Below are 23,263 nucleotides of genomic sequence, written 5' to 3' on the forward strand. Positions count from 1 at the left end.
CTACTCATTTTCGGTCTAGAAATATTATTTTCGGTCTTTCGTTAGCTTTACCACAGCCGGTCTAGTAATTAGAAGAACGACGCTCTGTTCTGTTACCTAGCAGCAGACAAACGACGGATGCTCCCGAGGTACAAAAAAGCAAAAAGTCTGGGATTAGGTCCGGTCTGCTTTCACACCTCCAAAAGATCCGCACCAGGGTTCGTTTGATCCGGACCGAGTCCGACCTTTCAGCTCGGTCTCGGTCCGCTTGTTTGGTCCGGACCAGAGTTCGGTGGTTTGTATTCAGACCATCCCAAAAGGTCCGAACCAACGGAAATCTGATCCGTTTGGTCGTTTGGTCCGGACCAAACGAGGTAGGTGTGAATACGCCCTTAGGCTACGTGCCCACGACAACGGTAACGACAGATAAACCCAGAACATTTCGACAGATGTGCCTATCTTGAACACGGCGACTGCGTTTTTAGGAATTCAAAATGGAGAAAACGCAAACGCCCTCCAGAGTGGAGATCTTGAAAACGATCCAACCTCTCGTCGCCGTAGGAACAGTTCAAAACGCAGAAGTGCGTTTTTTCTACACGTTAAGTGGGTAGTTCTCCTGCTCGCATATCTCACTATATTTATTTTGGACACTCTCCCAATCCACATTATCAACTGCCTTCCTGGCTTTGTAGTTCAGTGTCGTGTTCAGGAGCAACTGGACCTCATCATCTGTCCAAACAAAGTTTGAAGGCATACTGTTGTTGCCGCCGCGCTTCGCCATTTTCTTCCAACTGACACGGAGGAAGTAGCCACAAAACAGAAATTTCTCATATTTATTAATATATATAACTCATATAACAATACCAAAGGTATTGTTGCTACTGCCACCTACTTCCGGGGCGTGCATACTACATCGGCAAACTGCGAGTTTTATACGTTTTCCCTGTTCCCATGGGTAGACAGATATCCACCCCAAGACGCTTGTGAGAACGCAGATAAATTGTGGAGGAAAAAAACGGACATCTGCGTTTATGCTTCAGAGCGTTGTCGTGGGCACGTAGCCTAAGTAGGACCTGAACCAGTTAAGGACCGCTCCAGAAAGTCCAACCCAGTTTTCCAGCCTGTGCAACAGGATTCTGTGATCTACAGTATCAAACGCAGCGCTGAGGTTGAACAGAACCAGGACTGAAACATTACCAGAATCAGTATTCAACCTGATGTCGTTTAACACTTTGACCAGAGCCGTTTCAGTGCTGTGATGACGTCTGAAGCCTGATTGAAAGTTATCAAGACTTCCACTTTCATTCAGAAAGTCTTTGAGCTGGTTAAATAGAACTTTCTCAATAATCTTAGATCGAATGAATGAATGAATGAATGATTTTATTTGACATTCTCCGTTCATATTAAAAAATAAATACCTGATTAAGTTCCATATAAACCGCACCACATACTTAAATAAAAAATAAAAAAAACAGAGCGCCAGGATAACACAATAAAGCTCGGAAGCTTATTTCCATTGTGGTCCTAGATGTTGAAATATAAAATAGAAATATAAAAGATATAAAAGAGAGATTAGAGACAGGTCTGTAGTTGTTCATCATAGAGGCGTCTAGAGTTCTCTTCTTTAGGAGTGGCTTAATGGCAGCTGTCTTTAGTGACTTGGAAAAATGCCTGATGCCAGTGAGCTGTTAACTATTTGTAGGAGATCACTTTCTACTGAGGAAAAAATTGTTTTTAAAAAGTCGGATGGTATTATGTCCAGAGTGCAAGTTGTTGATTTCAGATGCCGAACTGTTTCCTCTAGGATTTTTAAATCAACAATATTAAATTGTGACATAACGTCAAGAGTTATTTCTAGGTTTTAGACACAGATTAGTTTTCTTGTTTGTCTGTGTTGCGTGAATGTTTGGCCAAATCGTTTTGATTTTTTGGCTGAAAAAGTTGGCAAATTCGTTGCATTTCTCTGTGGAGAGGAGGTCTGGGTTTGACTGTTTAGGAGGATTTGTGAGTTTTTCAACCATAGCAAACAGAGTTCGAGAATTGTTGACATTCTTATTAATCATTTCAGATAAATGCAGCTGTCTGGCCTTGCACAGCTCATTGTTATAACTACTCAGGCTTTCTTTGTACAGCTCATAGTGAATCTGAAGCTTTGTTTTCCTCCATTTACGTTCAGCTTTCCTGCATTCTCTTTTCAGGTTTTTGACCGTAGTGGTGTTTCTCCGTGGGGTTTTCTGTTTGATCAAGGTGCTCTTGATTCTTATCGGTGCAACAGCTTCCATTACATTCAAAATTCTCAAGTTGAAATCATCCAGCAGTCCTTCAACAAACTCTGCACTCATTATTGGTAACATAGCTATGGCCTTCCTAAACTGAGCACTTATTTTCTCATTAATGTACCTCTTCTTAACTGAGAAGCTGGTTGTTTGAACATTCTGAGTAATATGTAAATCAAATAAAATACAAAAATGGTCAGACAAGGCCAAATAAATAACCACAACAGAAGAAATATCAACACCTTTAGAAATGACCATGTCCAGAATGTGACCTCGAAGGTTCAATTCAATTCAATTCATTTTTATTTATATGGCGCCAAATACAACAAATGTCATCTCAAGGCACTTAGATAGTAAGTCCAATTCAAGCCAATTGGAATTCAATTAATTAATAATAATCATAATTCATAAAATAATCCAATTCGTTCATATAGAGCCAATTCAAAAACAATTTCCTAGCTAAGAAAACCAACAGATTACACTGAAAACTTTTTGTTTTTCGGTCCAATCTCCCGGCCTGAGCGTGCCTGAGGCGACTGTGGAGAGAAACGACTCCCTTTTAACAGGAAGAAACCTCTGGCAGAACCAGACTCAGGAAGGGTGGCCACCCGCCTCGACCAGCTGGCGGCGGCACTGTAACACCATTCAAAGGATATCTGTTGGAACAGGGAAACACAAGTTAATGACCACAATAATATCACATATACATAAAGAGAGTAAAGTGAGGAAAGGTGTGACAGATGAGGCCCCCCAGCAGTCTAGGCCTATAGCAGCTTAACTATGGGATGTTTCAGGATTACCTGAGCCATCCCTATTCAAGGTAAACACAAGAAACTTGTGCTAACGAAAAAATAAATAAATAAATAAATAAATAAATAAAGTACCAGACTCAGTAAGTAATTCCCTATACTCCCTATATAGATCTGCTCCTCACACCACAACAACCATCTTTTTACAGCCACAAGCTACCTCAGCCTCTCACCAACTGCACACCAGTCACAGCGGGGTGGGGATGCAAACCCTGGTTCGGGTAGGGGGAGAAATAAAAGAAGTAAGATAAGCGGGAATGGGATTCAAACCCTGGTTCGGGTAGGGTTGGTTCTGTTACATGTTGCCACAAACCAAACATGTCCAGCACAGAAGAAAATTCTTTGGCATTACCATCCGTCATTAGCCTGGCTGACGCGTCCACAATCTCGATGAGCTGATGGTCTGGGAACTAGGTGTGCATTTTCTCGTATTTGAGGCGTGGTTTACGAATGCCTAGAGCCGTTTATTGGGCGCTACGAATGTCTATCAAATGACGTCAGGTTCTTCCCATGCTGCTTTGCGCGCGATTCATAGCCAATTGTATCACTTATACCAGATGACGACAGAAATTCGACGAGGAAGAAGAAAAAAAAGTAAAATAAAAGTAAACTTGCGCTCTAAGCTACTTAAATTAACAACAAAGTAGGCCTATATGCTATATTCTACATGAATTGTTATGTTGTAGAGTGTGAATTTATTTTGATAATGGAGAAATTGAGCAGCCTTGCTTTGTTGTCTACAGTAGTAGATCAACCCTCATCTTACTTTGAAGCTCCCAGCTCCCAGAAGTGACGTCAACGAAGCTTTAGCAGCAGAAAAGCTATCAGGCTTGTGTTGATGATAATAATAAACTCCTGGACTATGTACAAACTTCCAAATGCATCGTTTTGTGAGTACAGACCATATTTGTACTACTGTAGAAGTTTGGTGTCATGACATGTGATTTTAGTGTGGTAATTTTGGAGATACTGCCAGGGTCCGTCAGCGCTTGTACTAAGCTATTCGGGATAACTCAGTAACTCAACTGATGTTCAGCCAATATCGGAAAAAGTTCGGGTGGGCTACTTGGCTGGATGTCACGGTTCAAATGACCTTAGGGTGAATCTACTCCGAAACACTTTCTAAGGCTGCATCGAACGGTAACGTTGTGTCCGCTGTCATGTTGGATTAACACTCTACAAGCTTCGGTGTAGCGCATGGACGTCGTCATCGTCTTGCTGCGCCCCCCCCCCACCCCGTTCTGTGATTGGTTCCCAAACTCTGGCAAAAATAAGGGCGGTGGTTTCCAGGCTGACTTTGCAGTGAGAATGAAATCGAGCGCAAAGCAGCATGGGAATTCCCAGGCTAATCCGTCATATTATCTATGTGAATGTTAAAATCCCCGGTCAAGATAAAATGGTTAAAATCAGTCGAAATAACAGACAATAATTCAGAAAAATCATCAATAAAACTAGCACAGTATCCTGGAGATCTGTAAATGATTAAAAACAGGATTTTAGGAACACCCTTTAAAATAAAACTAAGATATTCAAAAGAAGTGAATTCACCAAATGAGATCCCTTTACACTGGAATGTATCTTTAAATAAGGCAGCTTCTCCCCCACCTTTCCTCCCATTTCGGCATTTATCCATAAAACTAAAGTTTGGGGGGGCTGCTTCATTAAGAACAGTAGCACTTGTGCTCTTTGTTAACCATATTTCTGACAGAAAAAGAAAATCTAAATTGTGTGAAATTATGAAGTCATTAACTAACAGTGACTTATTGGACAGAGATCTAATATTAAGTAAGGCTAGCTTTGTGGAGTTTACACCGGTCTCTGTTGTATTCTGAGTTGTACGTGGTACCGATAACAGATTAGATAGATTCACCCAGCAAGTTGACTGTTTTCGATTCCTTCATATACTAACTAATACAGGAATCCCATTGGGTCCCAGCTTGTTCTCAGAACAGCTGTCAATAGTAGGACTACTATAGCAGGGGCCCTGAACGCATCATGGCATGGTATCTTTGTTTTGAACTGTGTTATCTTTGTTCTGAACTCTGGATGTTCTGCTGCTCCTTGAACATCCTGCACATCTTCTTGTGCCCTGCTCTGCCAGGACAGATGATGTAAGAGGAGGAGGAGGGGGTGCCCTGCGTTTCTTGGTAGATGGTGGTCGCTGGAGTCCTGGCTGGGATAGAGACATCCTTTGGAGACCTTGGGTGATGTGGAGTAAAGGGTCTGGTGAGGAGGAAGAGCTGGGGGTTGTTTGCCTCACTGCTATTTCCTTCAGTCTAATCTGTACAGTCATGTTTGGGTTTGCCGTCCCAACAGCATGACGTAAGTGTGTACCAAGTAATCTGCATCCAGTTCGATTCGGATGCACGCCATCAGGTCTGAAACGCTCCTTACAGTTCTAAAAGATATTAAAGTTATCAATGAACTTAATCCCATGGACGATGCATGCATTTGACAACCATGTGTTTAGGCCAAGAAGTCTGCTGAAAAGTTCAATTCCTTTACCCACAGTAGGAATGGGGACACAGTCTCTCCAACAGCTTTCTTCGGGATCTCAGAGCCAGTCTTCCTTCTCAAAATATCAAAAGACCCTGTGTGGACAATGATCCTCGTGCCATCTGGATGAGTAGACAGAATGGTCGGCAAAATATCTATCACTTCCCTGACTGATGTATCAGAAAAAGTTATATTTTCCGTCTTTGCCATTCTGACATGCTGTGTTATAGAGTCCCCGATTAGAATGGTGTCTATTCCTTTTGGTGTGGAGGTGTCGATCGCTTCTGTAGTCCTCACCTTGGTTGTGGGATTTGGGCTTCTCCTGATGATCTGGTTAGCCCTTGGCTGAGGTTTGGGGCCATTTCTCTTGTTTGTCTTTATGTTTGGGTTACATTCATCATCACACACTCTATTTTGACCCGAACAGCTCAAACCAAGTTAAAACTCCGGTAAGTCTGTCACCATTTACACAGATTCCAGATATGCTTTTATTGTTGTTGTTCATGACTTTGGTTCACTCTAGAAACACAGACATTTTCTTAAATCAGATGGCAAACCCTTTACTCTTTTTGAAAGCAGAAGACACCCTCACATATCTCCATGCTTTGCAAACTTTTGCCTCTGCAGATGAAAAAACGCACTTGGTCCTCCGCTGGTGCAACTCATATTGTTGGTGTTTGACTGGGACCTGATGGTAAACCCTGTCTCCCTCAACACTTTTTCCCTCATTTTGGAAAATTGACACACGGGTTGGACCATGTGTCAAAAGGGGAGATTCTGAATGCACTTACTGCTCATTGGTTCACAAAAGGATTCAGCTCTTATGCACAGAAATAGCCTACTGTAGGTCATGTATGGTTTGTGCCACACACAATGCAGTAAAGCACTGCTGACAGAAATAATTCCAAGGTAGGGCATTCCAGAGAAGATCAGCAGTGATAATGGCAGACACTTTTTAAACACAGCATTGACAGAGGTTGGTAAATTCCTGGGAATAAACTTGCGCACACATTGTGCATCATCCACAGAGTGGAGGTGCTGTGGAAAGAGAAAATGGTACATTAAAGTCCAAGTTAGCCAAATGTTGTGAAGAAACGGGTCTGCCGTGGACAAAAGCATTACCTATTGTGCTCACCTATATGAGGATGAGAACTGGAGCTCGAGTAAATCTCAACCCATTTGAAATTTTATTTGGCAGACCTCCTAACCTGGGAGTGGGACCTGTAACCAGACCCCTCCCCTCCACAACTGTTTGTGATGATGCAATGTTGTCTTACTGTCGAAACCTCTCCATCTTAAGTTTCACATAAAGTGAAAGCAGCACTTCCAGTCTCAGCAGACACACCCCTGCACCCACTCTAACCAGGTTGGATAGTAGTGAAGGACTAGAAACACTGGAATTCCAAACGCTAGCAAGGCCCGTTCTAGGTGCTACTGGTCACTCACACATCTGTTAAAGTCGCAGAAAGAGCAACCTGGATTCATGCCTGTCACTGTAAGAAGGTGCCAAAACCAGTAGATGACTTCCACCCTGACACACATCAGCCAAACCAACACAGCAGTAAAAGCTGTACTCCACCGGTGTGTTAAGTGCCAGTAACCTCTGACACCGAAGATTGAGACATCCTCACCGGGACCTGCGATGAAGCGACGTGGTAGTCACACGTGCAAACCATAGCAGAAACTGTTTGTTGTTTGTATTTTCTTATTTGTAACCAGCATGTTTCACATTTTATCTTGATTTCACAGGAAGTAATAATACAGATTATCTTAAAGTTGCCTCTCCTTGTGGCAACACCAGAAATGTTTTACAAGAACCATGGGTGACGCGCAACGTCTGGTATCAATTGGCGAATTATTCTGTCAGATCTGTCACCGATGATTCTTGTGTGATTTGTATGAAAGATGCACAGCCTGTTGCTTTTACAGGAGTGCTTGGGGAAGTTGATCCTTTAAGTACATTAAGACTTTAATATGCTACATTTACAGAAGGAAAAAAAAACATTTTTGACATCTGAAACTAAATCTAGAAGTTTACACATCATTTCTGAGAGAAAAAAGGAAAGGGTATTAATCAGTCACTTCATTTGTTGTATAAAATCAATTATGCGCTTTTAAAATTGTTGAATGATTTTCTGTGTTTTTGTTTTATTCTGTAGTCCATAATTCGCAGGATGTTGTGCACAGATACCATACTGTTCTAAAAGAGTTCAGGCATACTAGAAGCATAAGCCTGAGCTGTAAAACAAAGAATGTGGACTGAAACACAATTGCCTTGACTGCTGTGATTGATGAAGTCATGATTGCTGCATAGGGCGAAAACTTTGGACCACTTCCAACATTTACTGATGATGATACTATCAGCAGCTTTGCAAAATTTTGCAAGACCTTCCTGGAGGAAAACAGATCTCTTGAGGAAAAAATAAAAAAGATGAAAAAAAAATCCGAGCTACTACCAATTAAGTGAAAATTCCGCAAGTGATGGTAATGCAATTGCAACCTAGTGTTAATTCTCTTGTTTGAAATTCAACATTACACAATAATAGAGATAACTTGAAACTATGTTTTATTTCAAAGAGCTCTGTTTATCTTCTTTTTAATTGATTTGGTATTTACTTTATGATTTACCTATGTGACGGGAACATATACGATATATTTGAACTTTCATATCGGTAGTTCTCCTTGTAAGATAGCCAATGTTAAGAAAAAATATAAGTAGAAAACTGTAATACAGTTACATGGTAATAACATAATAAATGTAAGAAGTCAAAGCTTTTCCTCATCTGCTTAAGGTTATTAACAGCAGCAATTACCTGGTAATATGTGGCAATTTACTGAGTAATCCATTGGTAAATAGTGGGTAATTCTGAGACTGTTCAACAGTAATTTGATTGCAAATTAGCCACTAAATTGTAATTACACATTAAAAAAATTGTTTATTACATAGTAATACACTGAAACTTACAGAGTACTTACTAGGTAATAATGTGATAATTAGTGAACTGTAAAAGAAAGAAGGTTACCAATTAATTTATCCCTGTATTGATAAGTAACTTCTACAATAAAAGAGGCTGAATGATGAATGATTTAATTACTTCAAATGTGATTTCCCAGTTGAACTGGCTTCAACAATAAATTAAAGATCATAATACATTTTGGCACTTAATTCCAGACCTTGTATTTAAGCGAATTGGAAATTTAGAATTCTTTCCGAAATGTTATTTTGCTGTTGATCAGCTACCCCTTCAGTTATCAGATTTCCACAGACAGTGGACAATCAGGAACCCTTTACTGTGAAGCAACACTGCTAACTACCACATCACTGTGGATTCCAGTGGAGACAATAGCTCTGGCTAGATCTCTGGCTTCCTCTTGTAGCTCAGAAATGTAAAAGTGAGATTTATTAGTGATTCTACACTAACCCAAGGTATGAGAGTGCATGGTTTTCTGTCTTTATTTTAGCTATGCTATGGACTAATACCCTTTCTAGAGTATATACTTAAAGGGTACCAATTGCTGTGACATCCAAAAGAAGAGGACCTCACAGGCAGGTCTCGCTGCAGCACCAGTTGGGCATTATGAACCAGAGACAAGTGACAGACAAAAACTTTACATTTTTACAAACATGTAATCAAAGGTGTAAATGAAGAGGAAGTGACAGATTTATAGTAATGTGCCGGGTGGCTGCATGTGCTCCAAACTGCAAGTCTAACTTCATGAACACAAACAAAGTCACATTAATGCTACAAATATTGTAGTCACAGAAGAAGGTGCCCTTTACCAAGAATAAGCTATGTTCACCAAATCTTAAAAAACAGTGGCAGGTTGTGTATCAGTAACATAGAGCTGGGTCCTGGTCATACTGGGACCTGGTTGTATCCGTTTTCATAATGCAACACATTGGTCAAACCAACCAAAAGTTTCAGCATATGGCACAATGAAAAAGTCAACTTACATTACATGGATTACATACATGCAGCGTTGCTGGGATATATCTCTGATACTGCAGTTAATAACAGCCAAAAGCTTTGAATTTATATCATCTAATTTATAGTTTTCATCAGACAAAAGTAAAAATATCAGCTTTTATCTCTCTAGCCAGGTGATATGAACAACAATACTTGACTTCTAAGTTGATCTAATAAGAACACGAGGTTGTTCAATTTGGTCTTACAGTTTAAAAAAACAGCCAAGACTGGAGATGCTTATCTGTGATATTGTCAGTTTAAACTGTTTGGTGTAATTTGATGACATATACATTGATGTAAATATCAAGAATTATAAAACTGGTCATATAAATGTATACATCATTTATTGTGCTAACAATGGCTACTAGGTTTATCTTAATCAAAAACAAAGATACTTTTCAGATGTCCATGCTCTTTTACAAATGATTAATCAAACAATCAATGTAAACAATCACTCAGGTATTAGCTTATTTAACTGCAAACACAACATAAAACTACTGTAAAACATAAATATGTAGATAACTTATAAACCTCTGACAATAAACAGAAATAAATAACACCCAGTGCTAAAAAAAACATGATTATTACATGTCAACTCATTAAAATAATGAGGAAAGAAAGAAAGAAAATATACATTCAAGACTGAATCTTAAAAGTGGTGAGAGTATCTGTTTTATCCAGGTAATACATACACTAAACTTGCTGTTATATAACAAATTCATCCTGTTTTGGCCAGCCTGGCCTTCGGATGGGAGAACATTTGGACCCAGGTAAATTGTTCATATGGCAGTGACAGAATCTGGTTTTATTTCTTGCTCCTGAAATTCAGCCAATCTCCGTCGCTCAGTTCTTCCTTTTCTACAATCATAGTCGCTCCACCTTTTCTCTGATCCATTCTGTTGTCTCTGCTTCCACTCTCCTTTGCTCTGAGCCACTCCTCCTCCTAAACACTCCCACCCTGCTCCCCAATACATCCCCCTTTCCCACATGATCAATAGAGTCCCTGACAGTAGACTTTGTTTTGATTGTAGCACCTTGGATAGGGTTGCGGATGTTTCCTGAAGCTTGCATTCTCCTGAGGTAACTGTTGGTCCTCACAGGGCTGCTAAACCTTTGAGCTCGAGAATTCCTCTCTGAGGAATGTACTCGGCTCTCGCTGTAGCTCCGTTTGGGGAGCGATGTGGGTCCCCTGCTGCGCTCCAGCATTGGACTCAGTCTGGACTGATGATTGTAGCTGTGAATGGAGCTGCAGCGTGATGTCCTACAGGTGGAGTAGCGGATCCGGCAGAGAGTGCAGGCGCAGCCAGAGAGCAGGGTAGAGTGACTGGCTATGGAGGAGAGGAAGGTGAGGGGGAAGGCGCGCTGACACTGGAGAATGCACTTAGGAGAGCTGAGGCGGGATGAGGCAGCAGCAGGTGACCTGTGACAGCTGGATATAATTTCTGGCACGGCTGACTTTCCACTCTCCTCCTGGATGGTCTGGATCTGATGCCACTCCAGCTGCAGCAGCCTCTCCAGGTTCCTTTCCAAAGGGCCCACAGGCCGGGGCCGTGGGGCAGCTCTGCCCTCCATGTTGTAGAAAACCGCCAACTGACTGAGGCTCCATGAATTAAACGGTGGAGGAAGGAAATCTGGGAAGTCAAACCCTACATGGTTCTGTCCTCTGATTCTGTAGCTGTGAGAAAAGCAGTCTTCAGGCTCAATGACCTCTGGCCTGAGCTCAAGCTGCGGAGGACCTCGACTAGAAGATGACACAGGAAGTCTTTCACACTCAGATAAGTCTGTGTCACTTTCCTCTTGTGCACAACTCCTCAGCCCTCCCACCTCCAGCTGGGGGGGGGTTGTCTCCAGCAGGTCAGAGCTGGAATCTAACAGGTGGGGGAAGGAAGAGGCTGTTGTGTGTTTTCGCCCTCTCATAGCAGTGGGTTTGTGTTCTCTGTGGCCACAACGCCGAGCAGCTGACAGGACCTTCGGTTCCATCCTTCCTTCTGCAGGAAGCTCTGGATGAGACACAGAGATTCCCTGAGCACTGCAGGGAAAGTGTTATAACTTGAGAAGCCGAGAAACACAAGAGAACAAAATCTGCACATCTCACCTGTGTTGAAGAAATTTGCATTTGGTTGACGGGACCTTAGACTTGTGCTTTCTTCTTTGTGGTTTCTGTGATTACAGATACAATTATGCCTGAGATGCTCTACATATCACTAACACATTTTCATTCTTTGAATCCAAATAAATAAATTATTTTTGTAACTATTTATTAAACTGATAATTTCCTTTTTTTCTGTCATAAAGAGAACAAACAATCAGGAAATAAAGATAAACAGAAAAAAAAGATGTAACTAAAGGTTTTTATCCACTGAATGTGTTGAACAGTTGAGCACAGAATTCTCAAAAGTTTGACCTTTTTCTTTGCAACCTCCCTCACGATGTGGTTCAAATTACTGACACAAATTCAAACTGAAGTTGGATTGTTATCATTCTCTAACAAAACGTATGATAAAATTGTATAAACACAGAAAAGAATCTCCAATCTGTGCCCCCCATTGCTCGTGTTAATAGATTTCATAGCTATAAACATTAGGATGTAAGATATACAGAAAAAATAAGAAAAATAAAACTCATGTGGAATTAGTCACTGATCCAAACTGACCTGATGTTAAAAGCATCATGTAGGTTGAATAGAGGACTACAAGTGCCTCATATGAAGTTCCCTATTATTTGTTAAACCCAAATGGGCTTCATTCGTGTTGGTTTAGAACCAACACAGGAAATGAATTTGAATTTAGCTTGCTTCTGTTTCAGTTGTTTTTACTCATCAAATTGGTTCAGATGTCTTCATGAGTTTGTGTATTTGAAAATCTTTATGAGCCATGCGATGGTGTCACCTGAATCATGATAATTTGTGAGGTATAGTGTTGATATATTCAGGTTTATTGAACCTTTTTTAAAAGTCAGTGTTAATTATCACACTGATTCTCTTGGCCTTTTTTTAGACAATGTGTCTAAACTTTATTTTGTTTGAACAAAGGCCAAATGTTCAAAAATTTGAATGTCCATAAACTTCTATATAAAATTAATATTTAGTTTATTGTAAGGTAACAGAAAGAAAATAAAAATAATATTCTGAAACAATTCTCAAACAATGAAATTCTCACATTTGAAAAGTCATCAGTTATCGATTATATGAAACTATTATAGACAGTGACTGCACAACAGATCAATGGCTTGGCTGTTCACCACTCACCTTCTCATAATTATTTTCCTGACTTGGAAACTGGAGCTGAGGCTGAGTAGACGTCCTTTGCGATTCTCGCCTTCCCATTTTGATACTTTGAAAAAAATAATTTAGTGGAAATTAGAGTACAGTACATATAGAGTACAGTATATGCCGAATATGAGCGGTGCTTTGTAGAGGCACCATGGCCGCCTGCTTTATAAATAATGTTCTCATGTTTAGCAGCTTACAGTGTCTCCTGTCACACAAACAACCTGATGTCTGCGCCACCGCAAAAAACCGGCGAAAACACTAACAGCGCCATTCTCTCCCGTGGCTATTACTGTTTAATGAAAATAATCAAATGACAATAATATATGGACGTACCTGACCACATTCGGATCGCTGTTGCTCCACGAAACCTTTTTTTCTCATTCACCGTCCCTAACAGAAGCCCTCTCTGGACACCGTCGTGTCAGTCGCTCCTGCAGAATAGTGCCCATCCCAGTTTCCAGCAGGCACCAATGAAATGAGCGAGAGGGCTGTTCAAGCTAAAAATGTTGCTGGGATGATCACAATAAGTGGGCGGTCCGAAATGCACGAAAGGCCCCCTTTTGTTATCATGAACGATTCGGGTTCCGTCCAGCAGAGCGCAGTGCAGCGTCGCTCAGCATCTAATCATTTTACAGGAGCTGGGATCGGCTGGGAAAAGGTTGAACTCTTAAGATTATCTTTTTTCTTTTACAAGAGTGTCCTGGTCAAGCAGCAGCTCGGTTAGCACTTATTACTCAACAGTACACACATAATTTACACTCAGGAATACACTGTGTTTGTATTGTATGGATAAAAAAAATGTCAAGTACTGGAAGCAGTAATAATTGTATACTTGAAATATGCATTTATTAAAGCATTAAAGATGTTTAGATTTTATGAATAAAACATTTTCTTATTATGATGATTTTTCATGGTACATGTGTTTATATCGATCAAATACAGATCATGAAACAGCTTTGAAGATGGTGAACACAAAAGGAAAAAAAGGTCTGCAGCTGTGGGGTGCTCAATACTTTTTGTTGATAACTAATAGTTTTTATCAGGAATGTTACATTTCATAGTACTTTCCTGACATAATGTAAGTCATATTAGAAATAAATTAAGTTTGTTAATACAAAAATTCAGTCTTGTAACATAATAACAGTGGGGCTTCCTAGAAACAATCTTCATTTGAATAATTCAGGACATTTTTTCTCACAGCTTGTCTTAATGGCACAGTTATTGAGGATTGAACATGTGTTCGAAAAAATGTGTTAAAATTTAGCACGTTAATATGATTGATTAGCATGTTAAGACACTAACAGAATTATAGTCAGTATAACTTTGTCTTCTGTCAGTGTTCACATGCATCACTGCTGTCTTAATACTCGATGGTCACCGCCTTTGTCTTCAGGTATTCGTTGAGAGCCTCTTGTCCTGTTGGAGTGACAAACAGAAAGTAAACATGCATGTTATTCAATTCAGAGGTTATCTGAAGAGGTTATCATGCCTGTTATCCAATTCAGAGGTTATCTGAATTGGCAGCCACACTATCTAATTTACTATCAGTTACGGTACCAGTTGATGTCCCAGTGTTGTTACTTAATGACCTATCTGAATTGAATATTGATAGGCTGAAGAAGCGCATTGTGTTAGCTGGCCTGACAGCTGCTAAAAAAATTATTGTACTACGATGGAAACCCCCCCAGGTGCTCAGCACCAGACAGTGGATTCTGTCTTTTCTAGATGTAGTATATTTGGAACTGTCTACAGCTCGGGTCCATGGAGCCACTGAAAATACTTTAAATTACTGGTTTCTTGCAGCTGACTCTCTAAAGCAGATTCTTAGGTGATTTACCAATATTATTTAGTTGTTGTACTTCTTCCTGTTTATTTTGGAGCTTTCCCCTGTATTTGTATGTCTTTGTCTATGTCTTAGTGTGTTTCTTTGTTGTTGGTTATGTATGTTCCATTAGCGCGACTTGGCGGGCGTGCTTATGGCTGCTATTCTTTTTGTTGTTATTGTTGTTGTTTTTTTTTTTAATGTCATGCACTATCTGTTTTGGTGCTGATGTGGTTTTATTTTTATTTTTAGTTGATATGTGGAGGAATTTGTAGCAGGTGGGTTTAGGTGAGGGGTGGTGGGGGTGGGGGTGGGATGGTTACCTACCTACTGTACTCAGTTGTGTTTTTGCTAATTCTTCACTGTTTGTTGTAACCATTGAAATCTTTAATAAACATTTGATCACAAAAAAAAGAGTTTATCTGAATTGGAAGCTCGGCTCTGCACTGTTGAAAATCAACCGATAGCGAGCCAGGTCCCTTTAACTGTGTGGAGCCTCCTAGCGTAGCTAGCTCAATTAGCCTCCCCCTAGCAGAACCTGAGCAGCCGGGATCACAGGGTGGCTGGGTGACTGTCGGGAAGAGGCATAGCTCTAAAGTCAAGCCCGTTGTTCACCATCGACCTGTCCACGCTTGAAACAGATTTTCCCCATCAGCGACACACCCGCTGAGGACAAAACCCTGGTAATTGGCAGCTCTATAGTCAGAAACGTGGCATTAGAGACACCAGCGACCATAGTCAAATGCATTCCAGGGGCCAGAGCGGGCGACGTAGAATCCTATTTAAAACTGCTGGCTAAGGATAAACGTAAATACGGTAAAATAGTTATTCACGTCGGCGTTAATGACACCCGGTTACGCCAATCGGAGGTCACTAAAATTAATGTTGCATCGGTGTGTAATTTTGCCAAAACAATGTCGGACTCCGTAGTTTTCTCTGGACCCCTGCCAAATCTGACCAGTGATGACATGTTTAGCCGCATGTCGTCCTACAATCGCTGGTTGTCTAGATGGTGTCCAGCAAACAACGTGGGCTACATAGATAATTGGCAATCTTTCTGGAGAAAACCTGGTCTGATTAGGAGAGACGGCATCCATCCCACTTTGGAAGGAGCAGCTCTCATTTCTAGAAATATGGAGGAATTTATTTGCCACCCTAAAACATGACAACCCAGGGTTCAGACCAGGATGCAGAGTTGTAGTCTTACACACTTCTCTGCAGCTTCCCACCTGCTGCTACCCACCCAATCGATTAACACAAAAGGAGCAAATCCTCTTGTGCAAAAAAAAAAAAATTAAAACAAAAACTTTAACTGAACAAAAACATCAAACTATTAAATGTGGTTTGCTGAATATCAGATCTCTCCTTTCGAAGTCTCTGTTAGTGAATGAGTTGATTTGTGATCATCATATTGATATATTTTGTCTTACAGAAACCTGGCTGCAGCAGGAGGATCATGTTAGCATTAATGAATCAACTCCCTCTGACTGTTTAAATGTTCACGTTCCTCGAACCACAGGCAGAGGAGGAGGAGTGGCAGCTATCTTCAGATCAGGGTTACTAATCAGTCCCAGACCCAAGATTAGTTTGAGCTCTTTTGAATCTCTGATTCTCAGTTTTTCCCACGCAAAGTGGAAATCACAGAAACCTCTTGTGTTTGTTGTTGTGTATCGTCCACCTGGCCCTTATTCTGAGTTTCTGTCTGAATTCTCAGAGTTTTTATCCCAGTTAGTGCTGAGTACAGATAAAGTCATTGTAGTGGGTGACTTTAATATTCATGTAGATGTTGAAAATGATAGCCTGAATATGAACTTTAATTCTATATTGGACTCTATTGGATTTTCTCAGAGTATTCACAGACCGACTCACTGCCTTAATCACACCCTTGATCTTGTGCTGACTTATGGCATTGAGAGTGAACACTTAACAGTGTTCCCTCATAACCCTGTCTTATCTGACCATTTTCTGATAACCTTTGAGTTTACATTACTTGACTATACAGTTTCTGAGAAGAAATTTACATATAGAAGGTGTCTATCAGAGGATGCTGTAACCAGATTTAAAGAATTAATTCCATCATCCTTTTCTTCACTGCCATGTGCAGATATGACAGAGGACGACTACCTAAACTTTACTCCAGCAGCACTTGACTCTCTTGTTGACAGCACTATAGTTTCAATGCGTACAGCACTGGACAATGTTGCCCCTCTGAAAAGGAAGGTAATCAGTCAGAGGAGGTTGTCTCCTTGGTATAATTCACAGCTGCGTGCTTTAAAGCAGACTGCAAGAAAGCTGGAGAGACAGTGGCGTTCCTCTAATTTAGAAGAGTCTCAATTAGTCTGGAAAGATAGTTTAATTACGTATAAGAAAGCCCTTCGTAAAGCTAGAACTGCTTATTATTCATCATTGATAGAAGAGAATAAGAACAATCCCAGGTTTCTTTTCAGCACTGTAGCCAGTCTGACAAAGAGTCCGAGCTCTGCTGAGCCAGTTATTCTTTTAACTCTCAGCAGTGATGATTTCATGAGCTTCTTTAACAATAAAATTGTTTCTATCAGAGAGAAGATTGATGGAGTCCTTCCCACTATTATCAGTGATGTATCATCAAGTACAGCAGCTTTAGAAGTATCTTTAGAACCTGATTTGTATTTAGACAGCTTCTGTCCAGTTGATCTCTCTGAACTAACAATAGCAATAGTCTCTTCTAAACCATCAACTTGTGTTTTAGACCCAATCCCAACCAGACTGTTCAAGGAGGTTTTCCCATTAATTGACACTTCCATATTGAATTTGATCAATCTGTCTTTGTTGACAGGATATGTACCTCAGACTTTTAAGGTTGCTGTAATTAAACCTTTACTTAAAAAACCTACTCTTGATTCAGAAGTGTTGGCTCATTATAGACCTATATCCAATCTCCCTTTTATGTCTAAAGTTCTTGAAAAAATAGTTGCAGCTCAGCTTTGGGATCATTCACACAGAAATAATCTGTTTGAAGAGTTTCAGTCAGGATTCAGAGTGCATCATTGCACAGAAACTGCACTGCTGAAAGTTACCAATGATCTCCTCTTAGCCTCTGATAGCGGACTTGTGTCTGTGCTTGTCCTGTTGGATCTCAGTGCTGCATTTTATACGGTCAATGACAGTATCTTATTAAAGAAACTTGAACATGTTATTGGGATTAAAGGAACTGCATTAGGCTGGTTTAAGTCATATTTATCTGATAGATTTCAGTTTGTTCTTGTAAATGAAGAATCTTCCTCACACACCAGAGTAAGTCATGGAGTTCCTCAGGGTTCTGTGCTTGGACCGATTCTTTTCACTTTATACATGCTTCCATTAGGTAACATTATTAGACAGCATGGCATAAATTTCCATTGCTATGCTGATGATACCCAGTTGTACTTATCTATAAAACCAGATGAACCCAATAGGTTGGTCAGACTACAAGCATGTCTTAAAGACATAAAGACCTGGATGACTCAGAACTGTCTGCTTCTAAATTCAGACAAAACTGAAGTCGTTATCTTTGGACCTGATCGCTTCAGGGAGAAATTGTCTAAATATATAGTTACTCTAGATGGTATTTCCTTGGCTTCTAGTTCTACAGTGAGGAACCTTGGAGTTATTTTTGACCAGCATTTATCATTTGACTTGCATATAAAACAGGTTTCTAGGACTGTCTTCTTTCACTTTCGTAATATTGTTCAAATTAGGAACATCTTGTCTCAGAGTGATGCAGAAAAACTAGTCCATGCATTTGTTACTTCAAGATTGGACTACTGTAATTCTTTATTATTGGGCTGTCCCACATATTCTCTGAAAAGCCTTCAGTTGATCCAAAATGCTGCAGCCAGAGATCTGATGAGAACTAACAGGAGAGATCATATTTCTCCAGTTTTAGCTTCTCTTCATTGGCTCCCTATTAAATTCAGAATAGAATTTAAGATTCTTCTCCTCACATATAAAGCTCTTAATGACCGAGCTCCATCATATCTTAAAGATCTCATTGTAAGATATTTTCCTAACAGAGCACTTCGTTCCCAAACTGCAGGTTTACTTGAGGTTCCCAGAGTTTCTAAAAGTAGAATGGGAGGCAGAGCCTTCAGTCATCAGGCCCCTCTCTTGTGGAATAAGCTGCCAGTAAATGTCCGGGAAGCAGACACCCTTTCCACTTTTAAGACCAGGGTTAAAACTTTCCTTTTTGATAAAGCTTATAGTTAGGGATGGCTCAGGTGATCCTGAAACATCCCATAGTTAAGCTGCTATAGGCCTACTGTTTGGGGGAGCTCATCTGTCACACCTTTCTTCACTTTACTCTCTTTTTCCCCTGTTTAATTTCTCAAATGACATTATTGTGGTCATTAACTTGTGTTTCCCTGTTCCAACAGATACCCCCCACCCCTTTCTGTCTTCTCAAACCCCAGGTGGTGGAGGCGGATGGCCACCCTTCCTGAGTCTGGTTCTGCCAGAGGTTTCTTCCTGTTAAAAGGGAGTCGTTCCTCTCCACAGTCGCCTCAGGCACGCTCAGGATGGGAGATTGGACTGAAGACAAGTTTCGGTGCAATCTGTTGGTTTCCTTAGCTAGGAAATTGTTTTTGAATTGGCTCTATATGAACAAATTGGATTATTTTATGAATAATTATGATTACACTTAATTGAATTCCAATTGGCTTGACTTTATTATCTAAGTGCCTTGAGATGACATTTGTTGTATTTGGCGCTATATAAATAAAAATGAATTGAATTGAATTGAATTCACCACAAGCTTTTTTTTTTTCCCATCTATTCATCCATTTTCTATACCCGCTTAATCCAATTCAGAGGCAGGAGCCTATCCCAGCTGCTATTGGGCGAGAGGTGGGATACACCCTAGACAGGAGGTCAGTCCATCATACGGCCACACAGAGACAAAGGAGACAAATAACCGGGCACTCTCCTAATCACTCCTAGGGAAAATTTAGATTCACCAATTAATCTGACATGCATGTTTTCGGAAGGTGGGAGGAAGCCGGAGAGATACCTAGAGAGAACCCAAAGCATACACAGGGAGAACATACAAACTCCACACAAAAATGCGCCAGCCGGGAATCGAACCTGGAACCTTCTTGCTGTAAGGCGACGGTGCTCATACAACTCATGATGTCACTATATACTGATAAAAAAAATGGATGTGACAATGTAAAATAAATTATGGAGTATGGAAAAAACTTGATCGGATTAAATATGAAATTTAACAGTGACTGGTCTGTTCAGGCTTTTTACTAAATTTAGAGCATGACTCTCGTTAAAAAACTTGAGTTTAAAAAAAAATCTACACAGTCAGAGCAGCAGTTTTTCCTACCCAGGTCTTTGCCAAATCCAGACTGCTTGACGCCTCCGAAAGGCGAGGCCACATCTGTCTTGTTGTAGGTGTTAACAAAAACAGTGCCAGCGTTGAGTTTCTCGCTTACATACAGAGCTTTGTTGATGTCCCGAGTGAAAACGCCTGATGCTAGGCCATACTCTGTAGCGTTGGCTCTCCTCAGGACATCATCTACCTCACTGAAGGAAACCAGGTCGGAAGGAAAAAAAGCACAACAGAAAAGAAGATAAAACAAAGTTAGTGAACGAAACAAGTGCTTATGTGAGCTATTAAGATGAGTGGAGCAGTCTTGGATTTTAGCTTACCCACTCTTGAACTTAGAAATGATCATGATGGGGCCAAATGATTCCTCTTTAGCGATGTACATGTCGTCTTCGACATCTGTAAACACTGTGGGTTCAAAGAAGAAGCCTGGGAGCAGATGAACAAGACAGTAGATTAAAGATCTACATGAGATACGAATTTGGATTCAGTTCACAGCATCCATCATATTCGGTGGATCACACTGAGTTGGACACATCTTTGAGCTTGTGCTCTCTCACCTGGTCGCTGTACCTGTTTGCCACCTAAGATTAGGGTGGCTCCTTCCTTTACACCGGTCTGACAATAGTCCACCAGTTTGTCCATGTGGGCTTTGTGGTTCTGAGGGCCATGGTCTGTAGAGCGGTCCAACGGATCACCTATCTTCATTTTTTTGACTTCCTCAACCTGAGACAGAAGACACCAAATGATCTTTAAGGCCATATTAAGGAGATTTGCGTCTTTTGAGTCTTTATTTGTATCCTGAGGCTCTGGTGCCATCTCTTTGCATCATCTATATATCAAAACACATTATTCATCCTGTTTATGCCCAGATGTATAGCCCAAGAAATGGCTTAAAACAAAAAAATAAATAAATGAACAATAATTTCATTGACTGTGAGGAAACAAGAGTAATAAAAATAGAAACAAGTAGGCAGCTTTTTTTTTTTGTTTGAAAAGACTCTGGGAGACATACGACTTTTTTCACAAACTGGTCATGAATAGAGTCCTCCACAAACAGTCGGCCAGCAGCAATACAGTTTTCTCCTTTGTTGAAGAAGACTGCGCTCATTCCCTGAAATACACAGACAACAACTAATTAACAATTAACATTCATGCTAAATGATAATGAAAGCTCCTGTCAATTAACTCACCATGCGCACAGCCTTGTCCATATCACAGTCACTGAAGATGATGAGTGGTGATTTTCCTCCGAGCTCCAAAGAGACTTTTTTAACATTACTGACCGCGCAACTTTAGAGGAAACAGAGTACAGACAAATTAAGCTTAGCTGTTGTGTTGTTTTACATTCTTTTTAATATTGTGAAGGTGCTTCTCTCACCTTTTCATGATGTGTTTGCCGATTTCAGTGGAACCTGTGAAGCCCAGTTTACGCACGTCAGGATGGTCTGACAGACGCTGACCTACCAGAGCACCTAAAGGAGAAGAATAAACTTTATGAAAAACTCTGAAGCTTCATTAGTTAACCGCAGGAACATGCCACACCTTTACTGTCTGACTGGGCTGAAGGTATTTTTTCCTACCTGATCCAGGCAGAATGTTAATCACCCCTTTGGGAAATCCCACTCTCGCTGTCAATTCAGCAAACTTAAGTGCTGTAAGTGGAGTCACCTAGGAATATATAACATAAATGACCTAGATAACTTCATGACGTTTTGTTTCATGTGTGGTGTCTGTAAGATGTGAGTCTAACCTGTGCAGGTTTGAGGACCACTGTGTTTCCAGCTGCCAGACAGGCTGCTGTCTTCCAAGCCAGCATCATCAGGGGATAGTTCCAGGGAATCACAATGGCACACACTCTGGGGGACAAAAAGGTGCTAATGATACAAAGTCTGATAATAACTGTCACACAACAAGGGGACAAGCCTAGAAGTCTATAGACAGGCTAGTAACGCCTACTTAGTTAATAACAAGCCAAAGCAAAACAGGAAGAAACAAAGTTGGCTATGTGTCTATAAGAACGCTTTGTTCAACGCATAAGGGAAAATTGTTTGCTAAGGTCATTATTAATGGACACTATACAGAGGAGTAACATGAACAAAGTGTAATAATGTTTACTCATGGTTGGTTGGACTTTATGCTTAAAAATATTTCTGGCCCTTTGAATAAAGAAACAGGAAAATATGTAAATGAGAGCAGCTTTCTTTGGACTTCTGCTGTATTAATATACACTTACACTTTATTGTTTTTTAGAAAAAGTGCAAAAATATGAAACTTTGCCGCATGTAAAGAGCGCGGAGGTCCAATTGAGTCTTGTTGAGCATATATATATGTAGGAGTGATATGATCCCAACCACATTATCTGGCTGTCTTAGTCTGTTTTTCTGAAGCTCAATTTTGTATAATTTTGACTAACATGTTTGTATGCATTTTAGAAGGCCACAATTTAATGATTGAAATGATGCAAATATTATCTGATGGTGTCCTAGATTATCTGGTAACTGATCTAATGTTTAGGTGGGTAGTAAGAATCAATGCAGAAAATTTCATTCTAACAAGATAAACTGTGTTACTTTACATGTCAGTGGTTTACTGTTGTAGCTGATTGGTGTAGAGTGTTGTAATTTCTGATTAACTAGACTGACTGATAGCCTCAAGAATAACGGTGATAAATCCATCAATACACATTTATTGTAGTCACCAAGTTGGCAACAGTGAAGAGGAGTTGTGAATGAGTCTGTAGCACACTGTGTTGGCTCACAGACACAGGGGAGGCAGAGATACGACAGATACACACAGGCACAACTTCATCTAACACAATACTGGCCATATATACGTATAACCATTTTTTAATACACCTTATTTAAAAAATACAAATATAAATTAAAAAAGTACATACACAGTCCAGCCATATCTTAAGAAATCCATACTTATTTATATATTTTCATATTTTTGTTATCAGATAACAGAACAAGTATGAAATACTTACACACTATCTTCGAGCTGATGCACATTAACATGTAAAATGATTACTCAGGAACAGGAGTGATACATGCCTTATCTTTCTCTCTCTCACCGAGCAAAGCTTCTGGTTGACAAAACCTCAAGATATTTACTCTTTCAAAGCTTTTATTATTTTTGTTACCATCTCAATATACAGCTACTTTCTGCCAGAGTCAGAGGGAGGTTTTCCCACAGCAAGACAGTGAGAACTCTTACTCGCAGGACAGTTTCTGCTACTTCCTTTAGCAAAAAGCTAAGACTGGTCTATAAAATCGCAAGATTTTTAAGTTGT

At 40.2% G+C, this 23,263-nt stretch overlaps 2 protein-coding genes across 3 annotated transcripts in view; both read right to left on the minus strand.

Annotated features, from left to right (window-relative positions):
- Nucleotides 1–8,775: 8,775 nt before the first annotated feature.
- LOC142377947 (uncharacterized) lies at nt 8,776–13,238 on the minus strand. 2 transcript variants are annotated; one of them, XM_075462282.1, is made up of 4 exons: nt 13,133–13,238; nt 12,776–12,860; nt 11,624–11,688; nt 8,776–11,528 (listed from the first exon to the last, which is right to left on the minus strand). In XM_075462282.1, the coding sequence occupies exons 1-4, from the start codon at nt 13,140–13,142 to the stop codon at nt 10,393–10,395; spliced, it is 1,296 nt and encodes a 431-aa protein (XP_075318397.1). In that variant the 5' UTR covers nt 13,143–13,238; the 3' UTR covers nt 8,776–10,392. The 2 variants fall into 2 exon arrangements, with proteins under 2 accessions (XP_075318397.1, XP_075318396.1); XM_075462281.1 differs by having other exon boundaries at nt 8,776–11,557.
- A 410-nt stretch (nt 13,239–13,648) lies between these two features.
- The window catches only part of aldh1l1 (aldehyde dehydrogenase 1 family, member L1), a 50,914-nt gene continuing 41,299 nt past the window's right edge, over nt 13,649–23,263 (minus strand). The window contains exons 15-23 of the mRNA XM_075461839.1: nt 21,722–21,827; nt 21,552–21,639; nt 21,350–21,443; nt 21,162–21,261; nt 20,984–21,082; nt 20,529–20,694; nt 20,292–20,397; nt 19,966–20,165; nt 13,649–14,215 (exon numbers count right to left, since the gene is read on the minus strand). Coding sequence (XP_075317954.1) covers nt 14,160–14,215; nt 19,966–20,165; nt 20,292–20,397; nt 20,529–20,694; nt 20,984–21,082; nt 21,162–21,261; nt 21,350–21,443; nt 21,552–21,639; nt 21,722–21,827 — 1,015 coding nt within the window. The 3' untranslated portion in view covers nt 13,649–14,159. The remainder of the gene's footprint in view (nt 14,216–19,965; nt 20,166–20,291; nt 20,398–20,528; nt 20,695–20,983; nt 21,083–21,161; nt 21,262–21,349; nt 21,444–21,551; nt 21,640–21,721; nt 21,828–23,263) is intronic.

The sequence above is a fragment of the Odontesthes bonariensis genome, chromosome 3, assembly GCF_027942865.1.
Source record: "Odontesthes bonariensis isolate fOdoBon6 chromosome 3, fOdoBon6.hap1, whole genome shotgun sequence".
Classification (NCBI taxonomy): domain Eukaryota; kingdom Metazoa; phylum Chordata; class Actinopteri; order Atheriniformes; family Atherinopsidae; genus Odontesthes; species Odontesthes bonariensis.

Bases quoted from the DNA above. Each gene is read 5' to 3' on its own strand.
- LOC142377947 (XM_075462281.1), bottom strand. From the start codon at position 12,853: ATGGGAAGGCGAGAATCGCAAAGGACGTCTACTCAGCCTCAGCTCCAG. The intron at 11,689-12,775 runs GTGAGTGGTGAA...CTGTAATCACAG, and splicing joins AGGAAAATAATTATGAGAAG to AAACCACAAAGAAGAAAGCA. The intron at 11,558-11,623 runs GTGAGATGTGCA...CTTTCCCTGCAG, and splicing joins TGCAAATTTCTTCAACACAG to TGCTCAGGGAATCTCTGTGT.